This window comes from Alosa sapidissima, chromosome 7, assembly GCF_018492685.1.
Source record: "Alosa sapidissima isolate fAloSap1 chromosome 7, fAloSap1.pri, whole genome shotgun sequence".
Lineage (NCBI taxonomy): Eukaryota > Metazoa > Chordata > Actinopteri > Clupeiformes > Clupeidae > Alosa > Alosa sapidissima.
In genome coordinates, this window is record NC_055963.1 from 20,831,657 (window position 1) to 20,851,389 (window position 19,733).

Consider the following 19,733-nt stretch of genomic DNA (forward strand, 5'->3'; position numbering starts at 1 on the left):
TTCTTTTATCACTTTTGGGTGTTATAGGCTAGTTGGAACTGCTCACCTCAATGAACTATGATAACATATGGACAACATATGGACAACATATTGAGTATCATGGTGTAGCAATACTTTTTGGACAAGAATTGATAGCTTCTTGGTCACCTCTGTACACGCGAAAATTAACTCCCCATTTATTTTAACAATATAATCGCGCTGTATCGTTGGTATGAAAGAATATATTTATTATTAAATTATCCGAGGTGGCGGAACTGCGTTCCTCCCACTTTAATTCCTGCATATGACTGCTGTCTGCTGTGTTGGGCTAATGGAGTAATGCCAAGCTAGATTAACATTTTCCCATGTTAAAACCATTTATCACATGAAAAATAACACTGTTATTATCATGTGATAATAACAATAATAACAATACTCTGTGTTTCCAGGATATCATGTTCAAGTTGTAAAAATATTTTTTAGTGAATAGTGAAATAGTTTTTTTTTGTAAGGTCAGAGTAATATTGACCTTTCACCACCCAAATATAATCAGCCACAAAACTTCCGTTTGACTTTTTTTGAGGACGGTCACTGAAAGGAGCTGTAACAAATATCGGAGGCTGCTGAAAAGGCAAGCCAATGGCTATGGCACTCACATGCTATTTGGGGTCATGTTGTAACCTGAATTGACTGAGACGCTGCTGCTGTGTTTCTGGAGTGGCAGTTGTTGGTGCCTACATCAAGGGCTTGCGTGTCGTCTGTGTATGTTGTTGATCAGATCATAAGTGTCCACAGTAATGAAGGGGAATGACTGGAGAATTTATGATATTGCTTGGTATGTTGGTATGTTGCTGAACGGATCATAAATGGCCATAGCAAAAACAGGAATGACAGAAGAATTTGTGACATTGGTTGGTAGTTGGTATCTAAATATTTGTTGGTATTTGTTGGTGTCTGCATCAAAGGATTGCGGTTTGACTGGGTATGTTAATGATCAGATAATAAACCGCCACAGCAATGAAGAGGATTGACTGAAGAATATGTAGGTATTTGTGGGTGCCCACATCAAGGACTTACAGTTGGTCTGGTTATGTTGCTGATTGGATCAGAAACTGTGGGAGCAAAGAAGAGGAATGACCAAAGACTTTGGTGGTACTGGTGCCCTCATTAAGGGTTGGTGTTTTGTTTGTTGTATAGTTGCTGATGGAATCATAAATGGCCACAGCAAAAAAGATGATTAACTGAAGAATTTGTTGGTATTTGTAGGTGCCCGCATCAAGGGATTGCAGTTTGCTTGGCTGTGTTGCTGATCGGATCATAAACGGCCACAGCAAAGAAGACAAATTACCAAAAAATGTGTCGGTATTGGTTGGTAAACAACCTATCATGAGTGTGGAGGGAGCTGGGTCTGAGATGCCAGATACCACTGTTGAGCCTTCTGGAGGTCACCGATGAATGACGAAGACAAAAGTGCAAGTGAATATTTGTACCAAATTTGAAAAAACATCCCTACAGGCATTTATGATACATAATTTTCTCAAGAATACAAGGTCCTTGACCTCGACCTTTGACCACCAGATTCAAATATTTGTTATCTGTGAGTCAAAGTGAATATTTGTATCACATATTAAATTACGTCAGCGATTTTTTGAGATTTATCCACCACAAAGGGATATACATAAGGTCACAGTGACCTTGACCTTTAACCTTTGGCTACCAAAATGTTACAAGTTATTATTTGAATCCAAGTGACTGTTTCTAGCCCTGAGATATGTTGGAGATATCACATTTGCAAATATTGGACCTATGGGTATACTGGTGTATGTCACCCAATGATGTCATTTTGAGCTACCTTAAGGAATATATTGCACTCAGGACATTAAATCTAGCTTGGATTTGATCAGTAGACATGATTGATGATAATATATCTCCATTTGTCCACCATAAATGACCTAAACATTATGTTTCAACCAATCATTGAAATAGATATGTATTTGAAATCACTGGCTGGATCACACTATTTAGGTGGTTACAGTGACAAAAATAATAAAAAGGCCGAGCATTTTTCTTTTGATTTATAAAGTCTACAGATGGCCCTTTCATGTGCAGAAAGAATTTTGAAAAAAGGAGGTTGCTCATCTGAGATATTCAGGTCTGAAAATGGCTATTTTTTGGGTATTCACCAAAAGGCATGTGACATAGTGGATACATGCAGTCCTGGACTGACGCCAGTCACACCTTACGCCTTGTTACTCCAGTTTTAAACTAACCTTGGATGGACCTTTGATGGCATGGATTGTTACTTTGCTGTGTTTAAATCTGACAGCAGGAGGGATGTCAACATTTTATGAAATTTTGGGCCTTTTTTTTTGGTCCCGTTTTTTGGCCTAAAACAAGAACGGGGGCCTAACTTTTGTACTATTTTGGCTTTTTGAGTTTTTAGGTGGACCCTTCAAACTGTCCAAGTTTCATCAAAATCGGTGACGTAGCATGCATCACCCCCGCCTGGTCCTCTCATGGACACACTCTTAAATGTACTCCTTCAGAGGACCTCTCCTTACACATGGACTAATAGTTCATCAAATATGAGAGGTTGGTCACCAAATATTACAAAAGGTGTCTTAAATGGGACCTCTATTACAAACAGTTAACCCTACCTCAGGAGATACTGAGCCCTCTACTTCCCCCACCGGCCTGTCGTACTAGCAGGTAAAGCTGCAGGCCCGGATGGCATCAGCCTCAGGCAGTGTTGGGCAGATTACTTTTAAGATGTATTCCACTACAGTGGAAAAAATATTTAAAACTGCTGACCTGCCAGACTGGTTGTCAATGGATGTAGGCGTGGTTAAGTTCAGGACGTGATTTTGATGTATGAATATCCAGCTCTTCTGTTTTGGCTACATTTAGTTGGAAAACTGTGAGATTGAAGTGTTGATATGCTGAGATGGATTTGTTGCCATTGAGTGGTACTATGGCTGTGTCACTGGCATATTTGTAGTAGGCTATGACAGATGATGGGCTGCTGCAGTCATTTGTAGGGTGTAAAGAAAGAGGCTAAGGACACCCTGATGGGCTCCGGTGTTGGTGGTGATGGTTGGTACTGGGCCTGTTTTCACTGACAGTGATCTGAGGAAATTGTGGATGAAGAGTATTGAGGTGCTTGATGAGCTAGATTGTGTTGAATGCAGAACTAAAATCGACAAGGAGGACTGATGCAAAGTTGGTTGGTGTCTGGAGATGTAGAAGGCAGGAGTGGAAAATGTGACGCCACTGGGTGGGCTATTGGTGTGATGGTCTATTGTATTCTGTCTATTATGAGATGGTGTAGAGCAGTGGTTCTCAAAGTGGGGTCCGGGGACCCCTTAGGGTCCGCGACCCATAGCCAAGGGGTCCGCAAAATAATTTGCTTGAAATTATAAAGTTTAGTTTTATCATTTTAAAAATTAATATCTACAGATGATGCCCCTTTTCACCCATAAAATAAGCAAGTTGTGTCTATTTGCTCCTATCACATTTAACTTCACTTAGGTCATGAAGAACCATTCCTACTACTGCTTAGCTTGGCTTATTTGTTAGCTAGCTAGCTGATGAATGTGTAGAAATGTTTGAGTCAGTCCATGTTGTCAATACAAAATCCAAAACTGACAAAAGACGAAGTTGCACATCTGCCAAAAAAACATGGGATAGTGGACCTGTCCACAACTTCAGAGAATACAAATGACATGCTTAATTGTTATGGTTATGAGGAGGTCCTCGGAATATTTTCTTCTCCAAAAGGGGTCCTTGGAACCAAAAACATCGAGAACCCCTGGTGTAGAGGATGGGAGAGAGCTCCATCACACAGCCCTAAAGATTAAATAAATAAATAAAAAGTTAAATAAATAAAATGTGAAATAAATAAATAAATGATTAAATGTAAAAAACATATATACATTGACATTTACATTCCATATGCACGGTCATGCAATGTGCCATGAAATAAATAAATACGTCAGTCACCCATCAAGGCGGGACCTAACCACTGATTGCTGCCTGAAATAACACAAAGTGATCCAGCTCTGAGTCAGACTGTACTGGCTTGCTACCTGTGAACCACACTGGACTAAGGACATAGCTCAGACTTGTATCATAACTCACGAAACATACAACAACAAGGATTTCATTCTAAATTCATACTTTTGGGAAGATAACAGGCGTGAAAGCGTTCTGTCATTTGATGGGTCTGTTTGCTGTGTCTGAGGGTTGATAGACATGCTATATGCACATCTAGAGATAGCGCTAACAGTTAGCACAAGCGTTAGCTAGTAGTTATCTAGACATCTACAGAAAGCGAACTTCTATCTATGGCAAACGACTTTGCTATTGCTTCAATTTATAGTAGGGTGCCCAGACGTCCCAGTTAACTTCACTTGAGCTGAATTCACCTCATTTGTCATATGATACATAAACAATAAAGTTTGAGATGCCCATGCCGTGAACTCTTATGTGAGTGTCAGTGCCAGCTTGCTACATTGCCCAAGCAGTGCCCACAACTTTCCAGAGACTTTTTAGTTCTCAATATGAAGGTATAACTCAGCAGCCGACAAGGATTTTTGACAGCACTAGATGCTATGCTTTTACGTCCTGATAACTCACAGCCAAGAGTTAGCAACATAGAACACAATCTTTCTGAATGAAAATGCCTAGGTTATGGCTGTTAGCAATAGCACTAGCTTTTAGCTTCTATCAATGACTTTATTCTGATCAGCCAGTCATGCTCACAAAGTTTAAAAAAAATTTTCAGGCAGCAACCAATCAGCGGCTAGGTCCCGCCTTGATGGGTGACTGAGGTATTTATTTATTTCATGGCACATTGCAAGACCGTGCATATGGAATGTAAATGTCAATGTCAATGTATATATGTTTTTTACATTTAATCATTTATTTATTTATGTATTTAACATTTTTTTATTTATTTAACTATTTATTTAATCTTTTATTTATTTATTTCATATTTCATTTATGTATTTCAACTTTTAATTATTTATTTCATATTTAATTTATTGATTTCATATTTCATTTATTTATTTAATTTTGGCACAAAAAACATTCCATAATTGGGATGGTTATATGACTTTTTTCGGGTTGAATTGTGGCCGTCTCTCTTCCCCCTAGCGCAGGGGTGGGCAAACTGCGGCCCGCCGCCAAGCACTTTCATCCGGCCAAGCATTTCATTTGGTTATCAGGCTGCTCGCTATTTTTTTCCTGTGATAGAGACGACGTTGGTTAGTTTTACTGCAAACTGCTTTTCACTCTCCTTAGAGAACATTTACAATGTCAATGTCAAAACATCATGTTAAATAGAGATGACCCGGTCCGTGTAACGCTTTGCAGTGCTATGTTCTATTTGCAGAATTCACATGAAAAAATATAAAAATAGGCTTAAAAATCCGTTATCCATTCTTTAGGACGGCACAGTAAATGGGTTATTGTTGCTTATTTTGATTTTCAATTGAGCACAGTTACGGTTTTCTGTTCAGAAGTTAAAAATTGAAATGATGCGTCAATTTTCTAATTTTCCTTTTTTGCCCTTGTGATTGGACTGAACCACGAACACCGGGGGGAGAACACCATCTAGCTGGGCCAGGCTAGATGGTGGAAGGGAGCGCCGCCTGAAGTTGTTTGTGATTTTGACTCATTACTTTAGAGATTAATGACAAACTTTTTGGGAGAAGGCACGTTAAACATAACTTTCAGCCTATGTTGAACATATCTACAGTAGCCTATATTTGAATACCATAGCCATGCCATAGCAAATAATTCCCCAAAGCAGAATGTCATCGACGTCAGTCTTGGCTATACCGGGCTATACAGGCTACCCCGAGCACTGTTTGACATGGTATTTTTGCTTATTTAACGCTTTACGCTAGACTAGGTTTCATTAGGCTAAACGAAGACACAACGGTGAGCCTAATTTATCCGTTTATCCATTTATTAATTTCAACAGCAAATAGCCTACATTGGCCTGTAGGCTACTAGGGCTCACGTAGGCCTACTCATAAGTGTCAGGACGCAGCAATGTCTCCCTCTGCATCTGAAGTTCTGATCTCGAGCTGACATTATCAATCGCTTGGCACCTTGATGCAAGCGGAACTGTGTTTGATAGCCCTCCATCTCTACATCTATTTTTTACAGTCTATGCTCTACATCCGCTGATAAAATGTGATCACCAACACCGCGCGCCAATATCTATCAGGTCACCCACCCCTACGCGTGGTTCAGCCCAACAAAAACAGTAAAAAAAAAGGGGCCAAAATCCAATATTAACTGAATTTTACTTTTGTTTCCAATCCAGTTTCTGTTTTCTTTATCTTGCGTGACTAATGACACATTTAGAAAATAGCAGCAATTATCTATTTGCTGACCAGTTAAAACAAATTGAAAATTGGATTATTGAACACATTTTTTATTTGGACCCGATGGATGGAACAAATAGAACAAAGCACTGCAAAGCGTTAACATCATGTTAAACTAAGTTAACTCTTAGTTATCTCCTTTGCAGCAGATCTAACGTGAACATTATGCGATCCATTTAATTGGGAACGCGTCTGCACTCAAGAGGGAAAGAGAGCCGCAGGTTCCAGCTGGCTTGTCATTGTTGATAATTGATGTCTCCTTCTTATAAGAAACTTTTAAAAGGAAATCATGAAGGCAACAGTAGTTCCCACTACTGACCATTTAAAAACGGTGAGAGGGCCCAGCCGTAGGTACAGCACTAGCCATAGCGGAGCAGGCAGAAGATCATTGAAATAAACGTGATTTAAAGCGACTGTCTTAAAGCGCCAGTGCACAATTATGCAAAGAGCATAACATTAGCAGTATTTTTAAGCAATTAATATTTTAAAAGAAATACTTTTTATACTAAACTATAGGCTATTTTTTATATGTATTTTTGTTATATGTGTGTCTTGGGGGGGGGGGGGTTTGTTGTGCGGCCCGCTGGCCAATTTTCAAAACCCAATGTGGCCCTTGAGCCAAAAAGTTTGCCCACCCCTGCCCTAGCGCCTGTGAGCGGAAAAACCACCCTTGCAACTGTGGGTCGGCGGGCCGACGGCCTCGGTGTCAGGAATTATAACGAGTGTAACGATTTGCTTTACTGCATTCAAATACACATACACGCCAGGCACCGGCTAGAAAAAGGTAGCGATGGAGTTTCTCAGACATTCGTCATGACAGAGCCATCGAAAGAAGCAAAGACCGAGAAAACAGTAAGGTAATTGCCAATACTGCATAGTCTACCTTTAACTGAGGATGTCAGTCTGGTCTGCAAATCAACATTTTGAGGACGCGGGGGCGCCCTATCTACTTTTCAACGAAGATATGGGCTTACTCTCGCGAGACTTCAGCATACTCTGCTCGCTGCTGTAAAATGGAGAAGTTAAATTGAGACGCATACAAGGTAAGAGATTAATTTTATTCTAATCAGTGAACCTACGACGTACACGCAGAGTGGTTAAACAGAACTGTTAGGGGAAGCGATAGGATTGAAGCCAAGAAATTTGGTTAAGCAGAGAGGTAAACTAGTCTTTTCAAGCTGAAGTCCGGACATTCTACTGTATATACCGCCATTTTTAATTTGCGGTCCGACTGAAGAGCATTGTAGTGAATGCACGCGCCTTGCGCGCGCGCGACTCCTCGTATCTATTTACATTCTGTTCGCAGAATTCCTCATATCATGTGTGTCATTTACAAAGTCATTGTTCCTCATGCTGAAATACACCCAAGGAAAATGTCATTGTTGTCGTCAATCCTGCTGTAAAATATGAAGCATCTCCTAGCTGGGTCTTGACCGAGCTAGCTGATGTACATGTGGCCGAGGCATGAGTGATGAGGGCTACATAGCCACAGACATGTAACATAACGATAGCTAGTAGGCTAACTTGCTAGCTATCGTTAATGTTAACTTGCATATAGCATGTCAACCCCCCCCTCCCTGTTTTTAGGTTGTAACCTTACCGTTGAGAGACCCAAAATTGTCACTGTTTTTTTGGGAGATATCTGTCTCTGATAAAGTATGCATGATAAAAGCCCTGAAAAAAATCACGTTAACCTTGTAGACGTGATTTATAATTAAGAAAATGGACGCAAGGGCAGTTTATGTGCAGAACTGGGAACAATATAAATTAGGTTAGTAATGGCTTCAGGTTTAAGTTGGCTTGCTAGCCAGGCTGGCAGGATGCCAAATCAGGGATCTTAGGTCAGATATGTTTTTTGGATTTGAGGTATGGAAATATGGCTCTGGTATGACACTGAATAGAACAGCTAGCCGTTAGTTGAATATCAGTACTAGTTAGTCATAAAATATCAGTCATCTAAAGTAGTATTGTCTTCGTTTTAAGTGTAGGTGTAGTTTAGGTGTGATTGTGTATTCCAAGAGTGCTGCAAATCATAATGTCATGGTAGAAATGGAAAAGTGTAATCAAAGTTATTGCGTGCTATAGCAATAAGTCAATGTGACTTTTGGTTTTGATATGTTCTGTCCCCTACATCCATGCTGACCTGAAGTAGTTTGAAACTGATGACTAAATGTACTGTACAGTTGTTTTGGTGAATGTCAGGTCACCTGAGTAGTTGTCCTGTCCCAACTCAAGCATAACGGTAAAGGTTGCAGAACACTGCAGTTTACAGAGTTTATAGTTCAAGAAGTTGTTCTGGAAAACTCAACTATCAAACTTGAAGCAATAAGTTTAACACTTGGAAATGACAAAATACTTCCCTCAGATATTGTGTATGTGGCTTGTCTGTTATTTTTTTTTATTATTATTTTTTTTTTAATCATTTTTAAAACAGGCAGGTGTTTCGCGATGGAATTGTATTATTATTTTTGGTAATTTACCAAACATGCGAAGAGTTGTATGTCGAGGTCCATAATACACTTATTTTGATGTATCTTTTATATTTTCCTAGTTCACATTGTTAAACAATGCGTTATTAAATTTGGCTCATGCATGGCTTTGGAGGAAGGCAGTTTAAACAGATTTAAACAACTTTACCCCATGAATAATTTACATTTGGGGTTAACTTGTTGGTATAATACAACATATCACTTTTTTACCCTAGTAATGTAAACGCATGGGAAAGTTAAAAAATAATTTGACTTGACGCTTTAACATTGTCCAAAAACGAAATGACTACACAGGTTGTTACGCACAATTGCAGCAGTAAAACTCCGAAATCTACCAATTCACTCAGTGTCATTCTAGGCCCGTATGGGGGAATGATTCAGCGGGATATTATGCGTTTCACAGCTAGCTAGCCAACCAACGAACGCATGTCGGAAACCGTAAGTATGAGCATCTTTTCGTCGCTTTAAGTGTGGAAGATCGACTAAATTAAACATGGTGATGGGTATAGTTTTGAGCGAAAAAAGCATACACTATAGTCGGGTCTAGTTGTTGCCAATTGGGTTTGGTAGTGCGTTTTGGGGGATTCTACTTCCAAATAGCTAATGGTAGCTACAGAAGAGTGCGCTGGCTGTTGAAGAGGCCTGTTGCAGCCAGGCGCTAGATTAGTCAACAACAGGATGTGGAACTGAGTTAAGAAATGGACTGCTGTGGTTGAACGTATTGGTTTAACGTACGTCTCTAAATTTTTGACCAGTCTATTACAGCACATGCAAGTTGGGTAGCTAACGTTTATTAGCTTGTTCATAACTAGCGTGACATTTGAGGGGCACTTAAACGTCGCCAGGACTGTTTTAGTCTTGAAATGACCTGCTATGTAAAAAGATTTCGTGTTGACATCTTTCGAGTCACTATCGATTGCAACGTTAGCACTCTTGATGTGTAGCATTTGCTAGATTGCTACCATTGTCGCGAAGTTAGCGCTTAGCGAGTTTACACTTTACAGGTCATATTGCTGGCTAGGAAGACACACTAGCACGTTAACGTTACTGTTATCCTAGTGTTGTAGTCAGCAGCGTCTTGTGGTCATCTCGTCAGGGAGCTAGCATAGAGGTAGCTAGCATAGAGAGATAATTTAGTGTATCTTTCATCAGTGGTAACCAACGCGCCTTAGTGGTAAGTTTTACATGGCTATTAATTATGTATGGATGAGATGGCTTGGGTAGGTAGCTTTGCTAGACTGAGGTAACGTCAGGCTAAATGGTGTAGGATAATTTTGCTAGCGAGCTAATGAGCTGTGTTGACTGCTAATGTTAGCAAGTGGTAACCTTAGCACCCGGTTTTTTTCTCTATTTTTATCCATTTCACTACACGATAAGCTTGGTAAACAGCTTTTCACAAACCACTTTTGTAAAAAAGTCTTTGTTTGCTCTGTGTATTTGTTGCTTCATGTGTTGTGAAAATATGTGGCTGGCAAGAAACAACAAATGTTAGTTTTGCTTGCTAGCATTTTGTTCAGGACTTTGCTTGCTAACTGCCATTGCTAGTGTGTCTTTCTAGTCAGCGACGAAGGCACGTCATTTTAATTTTATTTTTTTGTGTATGGTAAAGTTAGCTTGCTAACTGACACTTCCTGTTTTAAGCTCTTCAGTTAGCTAACCTTAATTGTTTTGCCCACCGAATTGTTTTCAGTATGAAAGACTCTCTATTCACACCGTTTGTTCGCTAGTTGGTTCTTTATCTGTGGTCACACGGAAGTAGCTAGTTATGTTTTGTGTAGTGATATTGTTAGTGTGAGTATTTTGCAGAATACCTTTGCCTACACAAACGTTTACATTTGGTTTCCGTTTGTTAGTCACTGCATTGGCACATAGTAACGTTAACAGGCTCTTCGGATGTATTACCCCCTTGGGTTATAAACTTGAGGTGCAATTCACGTTTAGGCCTAGGTCAGGGACAGGTAAGAGTTGTCTATTTTCTACTGATAGTTCAGTGTATTATTGATCAATGTATTCGAAACCTATACAATGTTCTTTTCAGAAGGTTTGATCTCGATCTCAGGGCAAATGAAAGATGGTTGTGTTCCCCAACTCTATTGATGGTGACAGGAAACCTCAGTGCTGTCACCATTGCTTGGCTGATCTTTTTGCTATTACCTCCCTGTTCTGCTCTAATAAACTTACTCTTGAATTGCTTGTCAATAAAAAAGTATGAATTTTACTTCTTACTAAAGGACCATATTGTATATCTATACTCTTTCCAGGTTTAGGGCAAACAAGTTCATTATAGTTTTTTGAGGTTGGTATGGCTAATGACCTGTTATATTTTCATGACATATGTTCTGATTGTGCTTCATTGCATTTCTTAAAGCAGAAAGGGATGAAATTAGTGGTTGAAAAAGTGGCTATCACATTTACAGATGACAAACTCAAATGACCTAATTGTTGTCTTTCCCTTTGTCCTTTTGTTGTCTTCCTTGTTTAATCTCTAGGTATTGTAAATGAAACATGCTGTTAAGTTGGATTTGCCAAATCATTTACAGTAAGTGTTTTGTCAAATATTTTATTGTGCTGTATGCTTAACATGGCCTTAATCTTTGGTGGTAATTCAGTGCGGGAAATTATAATCATATGCAGTAACCAAAGTTGTGATGAGTTAATTTTTCTGTCCTCACTGCATGTAATCTTTGCACAGCAGAAATCAATCATACTGCATTTGGGACTTTTTATCTGGTCTCTTGGCCTTTAGGCTTGTTGGATCAGTTCTGTCACAGTGGAGTGTCATATTCTTATCTGTGTGTGGGGAATGCCCCCATCACCTCTCCCTCTTTTCAGGAGCAGCGAGTAGAAACTAGTGACCATGAAGGTTGACAGAAGCAAATTAAAGAAGACTCCCACTGAAGCGGTAAGTGCGCCCAGGCTTTTGATCTGCCTAATCCAGCGAGTGTGTGTGTGTGTGTGGAAGTGTGAGAGCCACGGCGACTCTGCAGAAGGTTCGTGTCCTGACTCTCCTCTTCTCCTCTGTTGCCCCCTCAGCCTGCCGACTGCAGGACGCTGATCGAGAGGCTGAAAGGATGCAGCGACGAACAGCTGCTCCTGGAGCTGCAGCAGATCAAGACCTGGAACATCGGCAAGGTGAGTGTGCCAGCCTATAGTCTGGGTGAGTCACTGCTACTCACGTGGCCTTTGGGCTCCCTGGCTCTCCAGTCTGGTTCAGAGCTGTGGCAACAGAGCATCAGCAGCGCACAGGTGCATATGTCCCCTGATCCTCTGCTCTCTCTCCTCCCTCTTCCTCAGTGTGAGCTTTACCATTGGGTGGACCTGCTTGACCGATTCGATGGGATCCTGTGTGACGCCGGACAGACAGTGGAAAACATGTCCTGGATGCTGGTGTGCGATCGGCCGGACAACAGCCAGCTCAAAGCCCTCTTGTTGGCTGTGCTCAATTTCACGGCCTTGCTGATTGAGTATAGCTTCTCAAGACACCTGTACAGTTCCATAGAGGTACCGCATCAAATTTACACAATTATTTTCTTCTAGATCCAATCCTTAATTATTCTTCTAGATCCAATCCTCCAATGAATTTTGTTGATGAGTTATTACTACTCTGTATTTTAAGGCTAACTATACGCCCCCCCCCCCCCCCTTCTTGCAGCACCTGACCACCTTGCTAGCCTCCTGTGACATGCAGGTGGTCTTGTCAGTGTTGAACCTGCTGTATGTCTTTAGCAAGCGCTCCAACTACATCACTAGATTAGGCTCCGACAAGAGAACGCCTCTGCTCGCCCGTCTGCAACACCTGGCTGAGGTATGGCAAATATCTTGTCACTCCAAGAGCACCTGCCAGCTATCCAGCAGGCCATAAATGTTTTCCTCTGTGTGGCTCTCTAATCATTATCTGAATTGAGATTTAAAATGCGTCCTGCGTGTGTGCTAATTGACCTGGGTGAACCTGTCTTGACAACAGTATTGCACATTCCATTCTCTTGCCTGTTTTGCATTATTTCTGATTCTGGTCCCTCCTTCCCCTCCTCCCTCTGCAGAGCTGGGGAGGCAAAGAGAATGGCTTTGGCCTGGCGGAGTGCTGCAGAGATCTGCCCATGTCGGTGAGTGCTCACTCTTCTATGTTCTCTGGCTGCCGAGCCCTGGTGCTATTTGCAGCGCCCTCCTTCTAATTAACAAATAGTGCTGTAGTGCTGCGGGACATTTATTGCTGCGGTCTTCATTGATCTAATTTCTTTGCATCCTCTGCTGTCTCTTGTGCTTTTTTTCTTTCTTTCTTTTCTTTCTTTCATCCCCCCCCCCCCGCTTGTGTTGTCCGTGAGCAGAAGTACCCCCCTAGTGCCACGACTCTGCACTTTGAGTTCTATGCTGAGCCCAGCGCTGAGGTCAAAGTGGAGCGGAAGGTATGGTCATCCTTCTCTATTAAACTGATACCTCCCAGTCTGAGAATTAAGTCAAGAGAAGACCAGAAATTATTTTAACTTGTTGGTGTAGTTTTTAGAATTAATTTTTTATTGACGTCCTAAAGATATATCAAAAAATATATTTTTTAACGCAGTTCTGTCTGTCTGTTACAGTCGAGCAGTAACACGTTACACTACATTCATATTGAACAACTGGATAAGGTAAGCCCTGTTTTTAGAATAAGTGCATTAGTATTGCAGGTTTGCAGAGGCATTGTTTTGGACGTTAATTTATGCTTACTCTCGTGGCCAGATCTCGGAGAGCCCGTCTGAGATTATGGAGTCGCTGACGGTCATGTACAACATCCCAAAGGACAAGCAGACTCTGCTCTTCACACACATTCGCCTGGCCCACGGCTTCTCCAACCACAAGAAGCGGCTGCAGGCTGTCCAGGCCAGACTACACGCCATCTCCATCCTCGGTGAGTGTCAGGGAGGGAGAGAGACAGAGCGTGTGTTTGTGTGTCAATGTGTCAACAGGGACCCACTACGTCCTGACCCAAAAATAAAGGTCTTGTTTGTTTCCATCAATCCATGAACAAACCTCCCCAATGAATGTGTGCTCAGGGTGTCCGCGGGGTTGTAAAAAGTATTAAAAGGTAGTAAATGAAATTAGCCATTTAAGGCCATTTAAAAGTATTAAAAAGTAATAAACGTCATCTGATGAGGTATTACATTTTCGATCCACTAACTATGATGTTTTCCATTTGTGTCAAGTGCAGGCCTACCTCCTAAAATTCGCGTGAATTTATTTATATTATATTAATTATATGTGCGAGTAGGACCTGAGCGATATGTCAGTGTGCGTTTGCGGTAAAACTTTTAGCGCCCGCTCAAACTGGATATACGGCTGGCTTACTGTCTAAACTTGTTGCCAAAAGTTCGCTACCATTGACGATGTTATGGGAAATTTAATTTTTTCGGACATTTGGTTAGAGGACTCGAGATTCAAAGACTGGCTTAGGCTAGTTGGCAACAGCCAAGAGGCTTATTGCCACGTCTGTAAAAAGACAATAAATGCCCCTGGATGGGAGTGAATGCCGTCAGGTCACATATGAAGTCTACCAGAGCCGTTTTTCTACCGCTCTGGAGTCTACTAGCCAGCAAACAAGAAAGGGCGGACGTAATCAGAGGTGGAAGAGTCGACTTCCTGGCTCATCGGCCACTTAGGGCTACTGTCTCCACATAAATATGCGTCATTGAAGCTATCAGTATGTCTACGCTACCAGCTGTCATTGTCATCCAAAAAAGTAATCATTTGCGCCATCGCGTTTTCAATGATACAGGCTGTAAGAGCAGCAGACATAGCCTAAACTAGGCCTAGCCTACATACAGTATCACAATAACCTATTTTCTAATTAAAAGTCTCCATAAAGGCAGAAGGCCTTTTCATTCAAACAAACATGTAAACATATGCACATGTTCTAAGGGGTTATTTGCAATGAGCTACCCCTGCTTTGACTACAGAATAGAGGTTAAATATAGGCCTGACAGTGTTGTTTTGTTTAGGCTATAAGATAAGGTTTAGGCTATAAGATTTAACATTTTCTACCCTCAGTAAATGTCATGTTAAGGTTAGTTTAACAGGTGTTACCTTTACATTATTCAAAGCTTGCTCAGGAGCTATAGGGTTACTCCCTTGATGTAGTATGTGATGAGATCAAAGTCCCAATAGGCTTGCTTAAAATTAGTTGAATATAAGAACCTGTGTAGGTTTGTATAGGCTGTATTGTAATATGCTATCAATATATTATAATATAATATATTGTAAGTCAATTTGTCAATTAGTTTCCACAAAATTCCCCAGAAGTCACCATTTAAGGGGTTATTTTTCAATTTTTTTGTCACAGGGAGCATGCAGGCCCAAAAGTATTTTATCACACGGGGCCCACATTCTCCAGCAGCACCCAATTAATAATTAGTATTTTTGTAAAATGTGACAGCCTATTTTTGAATGTGATCCCTTGACTGGCAAATTATGAGACAGCAAGGGTGTGTGTGTGTGTGTGTGTGTGTGTGTGTGTGTGCTGCGTATGGTCGTGGGCCTTTTTAGAAGAAAGTCCAGTATACCTTTTCTGATTTTCATTTGTCATTTTGTCTTGATTGAGATAGAATGATGGTGAAAGAGTGTAGTGCTGGAGAAGTGGTGTGTGCTCTTCCTACACATAACAATGAAATAACTTTTTTTGTCTTGGGTTAGGATTAAATAACAAATAATTGTGTATAGGCCAGTGTTTTTATTGAAGCAAAAAATGAACAAAGTATCCAGTAACTGTAATAATAGATACTTGATTTGAATTGTAAGCATTGCTACACTTTCTTACTCAGAAAGTTAAGTAACAAAAATGACAGTAATCTGTTACTTTATAATTAATTACCCCCAACACTGAATTTCGAAAGGTTGTAGCTAGTTGCAGCTCAAAGTCGTGTTGGTATTAAACAATATTGTGAAGGTATTAAAAGGTATTACATTTAACTTAAGAATTTCTGTATATACCCTGGAGGTGCATTTTTCTTTTACCCTCAATGTTATTTTTGCAGTGTACTCTAATGCCCTCCAAGAATCTGCCAACAGTATCCTCTACAACGGCTTGATAGAGGAACTAGTGGATGTACTGCAGATCACAGACAAACAGCTAGTGGTGAGCTACATCTTGTGTTTCTCTTCTGCTTCTTTGATTTTAACCTACAGGATGTTTTTGTTGCACTTACTCCACAAGGTGGATGGTCGAATCCTAAAAAGATAAACACATCTATCCTATCATTCTGTAGCCTTTGGGCATTGTTTCCTAACCTTGGGGTCGGGACCCCATGTGGGGTCGCCTGAAATTCAAATTGGGTCAGCTTAGATATTGGGTATCTTACAATCGACAACATATACATTACATAAAAAAATATGAAAACCTCCAAGTTCAGTAACTAATTGGATCCTTCATTACAATCTAGCTATGTAAAAATAAACTTAGAAATCCTCCATGGGATCATCATGGGTAATAATGCAAAACAACCAGGCGAGTTAGTCAAACAAATGAATTAGCTTGCTGTGACACATACCGTTCTCAACTGGATGTTACAGTAGAGATGAGATTCCCTCTCAACATGTTGTCAGTGAGTGGCGTCGCCAACCTTTTGTGACATTAAAATAGGGTCACCTGCCAAAAAATGTTGGGAAATTTTGCAGCTGTTACCTTTAAAGCTCTGTGCATTGTTATTTTTAGCTGCTAACCCTGGAGGATATTTCCCGGCTAGTAGCTTAGTACAATCCATAGTCTTAACTAGGGTTGCAAAGGGGCGCAGAAACTTTCCGGAAACTTACCATGGGAAGTTAAACTGGGGAATTTTGGAAATATTCCAAATCGGAAACTTTCATGGAATTAAAGGGAATAATGGGAATTTACGGAAATTAACATGGAATTTTGGGTAATTCATACAAACTGTTTCATATACAAACATTTTGTTTCGTAATAAGCAATATGATTTGTATGTTCGGATTTTTGCTTAGCTTAGCATACAAAGCTAGCTAGCATGCTAGCGGGAATCCCATTCTCTGCCTATGGTTTACTAGTGTGCTAAACTAGCAACACTGAACTGCCCAAGATACACTACACTACACTACACTACACTACACTACACTACACTACACCACTCAACAACAAAATCCAATTGGTTGGAACATTTTTCCCCCATGCATATGAACACACCATAGATTTCCTTTGTCTAGCAGCCTATGCCGATTGCTGTGTGCATGTGATTGACATATGTGCAGGGTAGAAATTTGACTGAAATTGCATTAAATCAGGTTGTTTTCACTAATATTATGCTGCAAGATGGGGTTTTGTCCACTACATTTAAGTTCCCTGTTATAGACTAACTTGCCATATTAAAAAATCCCAGTTTATTCCCATTTATTCCTGTTAATTCCCATGGAAAGTTTCCAACTTTGAAAATTCCCGGAATTTTGCAACCCTAGTCTTAACCCATAACCACCCATCTAATTTGACCTCAAGGTTAGGAATGATGGGACATTGGTTGTCATTATTGTGCTGTTACACCCTTGGCCATAGGTGGTACACTGGCACTTACTCTTATGCCCTGTTTTATGTCAGGACATCAAGGCTGCCTCTCTACGCACTTTGACGTCTATAGTTCATCTGGAGCGGACGCCAAAGCTTTCTAATATCATCGACTGCACCGGCACAGCCTCTTACCACGGCTTTCTGCCAGTGCTTGTGCGCAACTGCATACAGGCCATGATCGGTAAGCAGATGGATGATTCCATACAGCCATTGGAGCCTCTCATTTTTTTGCACGTTTGAGAAAGTATTCTGAACTCTTTAATGGCAGCTATATGCTGTGGATGAGCGATTCAGTTCATTTTGCATGTTTTATATTTGTTACCTACATGTACAGCACTGTGTGTGTGTCTGGTGTGGTGTGTTTTAACCCTTGTATTGGTGCACTTTCCAGATCCTCTCATGGAGCCGTACCCACACCAGTTTGCCACGGCACTCTTCTCATTCCTATACCACCTGGCTAGCTACGACGCCGGTGGGGAAGCGCTGGTCTCCTGTGGCATGATGGAGGCCCTGCTCAAGGTGAATTCCCCCACCCCCCCCGCCCTGCTCTGCTCTGTTCACAGTCGGCCTCTTTGACTTCCTGTCTGCCTGGCTTCCTGTGCTAATGAGCAGAGTGATGCAGACAGTCGTCTCTGCTCCGCTGTTCGTTAGCTTGCAGTCTTTGCCCTGGATGGACAGCATAGCCCAATGAAGAGGGGGCCCCCTTGTCTTGTGAAAGACTGGGGTTCTAGTTTTCCTACGGCTCACCTGTGGTCTATGTATACCTCACAGGTGATCAAGTTCCTGGGGGACGAACAGGACCAGATTACCTTTGTGACGCGAGCAGTGCGTGTTGTGGACCTTATCACCAACCTGGACATGGCTGCCTTTCAGTCTCACAGCGGCCTTTCCATATTCATCTGCAGACTAGAGGTAGGCCTGTGGGTCCTTACAGACTTGCTAAACCCCTGTTCTCTTTCTGATGCATAGTGTCATATCTTACTGTGTGTGTGTGTGTGTGTGTGTCTGCAGCATGAGGTGGACCTGTCCAGAAAGGAGTGCCCATTTGTCATCAAGCCAAAGATCCAGAGGCCCAGCACGACAGCGGACACAGAGGACATGGACACAGACATGGACAGTCAGTACTTTCCCTATTAGGCGTTTTCAGACTAAAAAGTTCTAAGAACTCCGTTCCATTAACTACTGACTGGAGAGGCTACCCCTAGAACTAAGTTATTAGGGCTGTTTTTCAGTTTGCACTCACACCGTTAGTAGGAACGCTGAGGTTATCTAAGGAATGTTTTAGTGGAGCACTCATGACATTGGACCAAAAAATTGTACAAGAATTTATTTGGCTTTCCCTTATATTTTTAAAAAGTGAGAAATGGGCATGTTATTAAGAGGGTCATATCTTTATTTAGCCTACAAAAACATTGCCATGTCTGCCAAATATTTCTTTGACTTTTATTAAACCTGCCTACAATCTCTATGCCATACTAGCTCATATTTACCATTTTCTCATGAGATGAACAGTGTTTCAGTGGAAGATTGTGATGGTTGATTGTTGAGCATAGCCTATCCTATTACGGTGCAAAAATGTGGCCCACTATCCAGGTGATGACAGTAAATAAATCAGCAGTTTTTAAAAAAAAATCTTTTTCTTTTTAATTGTTTATTGGCAGATAGCATTAACATCAGGGTAGCATCCTATATTAATGAATCAGACAGCATAGTTACTTAGGCTACTAAAGTTATTGACAGATAACATGGTAAAGTTATTGACTGATAACATGATAAAATAAGCTGCAGCTAGTGTACACTAGCTACTTTACCCCAGTGGAAAATACTCTTGTCTGTCCTGGTGATGTCCGTGAAGGCTTCGCAGGTAGATTACTGTCATACTGACTTAAGGATTGCAGCCTATTTATTACATGAGCATATATTAATGAAACATATGGCATTCCTATTTAGATTACTGAAATTTGTTGACTGATTAGAAAATCATGGTAGCATTGGGCATTTGGGGGGTGGGATCAGCATTGCTGTTTTCATCCGTGTTCTTATCTGCCCAGAAGGCATCTGCCCAGAAGGCATTTATTGTGTTGCAGTAGTCAGCCTTGGCAGCTTCTATCTGCAATTTTTGTGTTAAACAAATATACACAGAAATTGGATGGTTTTTACACAGAGTTTAAAGAAAAATGTTACTTTTGCTGCCTTGGCTAAGTTGGCTATTGTGTTTGACCAATCAACATGTAAGTACGTCAGTCATAGTTCCTATGTTCAGGGAAAAGACCATAGTCCAAAGTTGGAACGCCCCCAGTTCCAAGTAGTGCAAATGCGTGAAAAAAGGGT

General features: G+C 40.9%; 1 protein-coding gene across 19 annotated transcripts in view; it reads left to right on the forward strand.

The window, feature by feature from the left end:
* Nucleotides 1–7,325: 7,325 nt before the first annotated feature.
* huwe1 (HECT, UBA and WWE domain containing E3 ubiquitin protein ligase 1) overlaps nt 7,326–19,733 on the forward strand; it is a 62,723-nt gene continuing 50,315 nt past the window's right edge. For 11 of the 19 annotated variants that reach the window (XM_042096735.1, XM_042096753.1, XM_042096742.1 and 8 more), the window contains exons 1-15: nt 9,189–9,301; nt 11,353–11,402; nt 11,696–11,765; nt 11,897–11,995; nt 12,158–12,364; nt 12,516–12,668; nt 12,904–12,966; nt 13,189–13,266; nt 13,441–13,488; nt 13,580–13,748; nt 15,868–15,968; nt 17,433–17,583; nt 17,794–17,921; nt 18,174–18,314; nt 18,414–18,519. In XM_042096735.1, coding sequence (XP_041952669.1) covers nt 11,721–11,765; nt 11,897–11,995; nt 12,158–12,364; nt 12,516–12,668; nt 12,904–12,966; nt 13,189–13,266; nt 13,441–13,488; nt 13,580–13,748; nt 15,868–15,968; nt 17,433–17,583; nt 17,794–17,921; nt 18,174–18,314; nt 18,414–18,519 — 1,489 coding nt within the window. In that variant the 5' untranslated portion in view covers nt 9,189–9,301; nt 11,353–11,402; nt 11,696–11,720. Of the gene's footprint in view, nt 7,418–9,187; nt 9,302–9,521; nt 9,595–9,703; nt 10,038–11,136; nt 11,160–11,352; nt 11,403–11,695; nt 11,766–11,896; nt 11,996–12,157; nt 12,365–12,515; nt 12,669–12,903; nt 12,967–13,188; nt 13,267–13,440; nt 13,489–13,579; nt 13,749–15,867; nt 15,969–17,432; nt 17,584–17,793; nt 17,922–18,173; nt 18,315–18,413; nt 18,520–19,733 lie in introns of those variants that run through there. The other 8 variants (XM_042096752.1, XM_042096749.1, XM_042096746.1 and 5 more) reach the window with 5 other exon arrangements.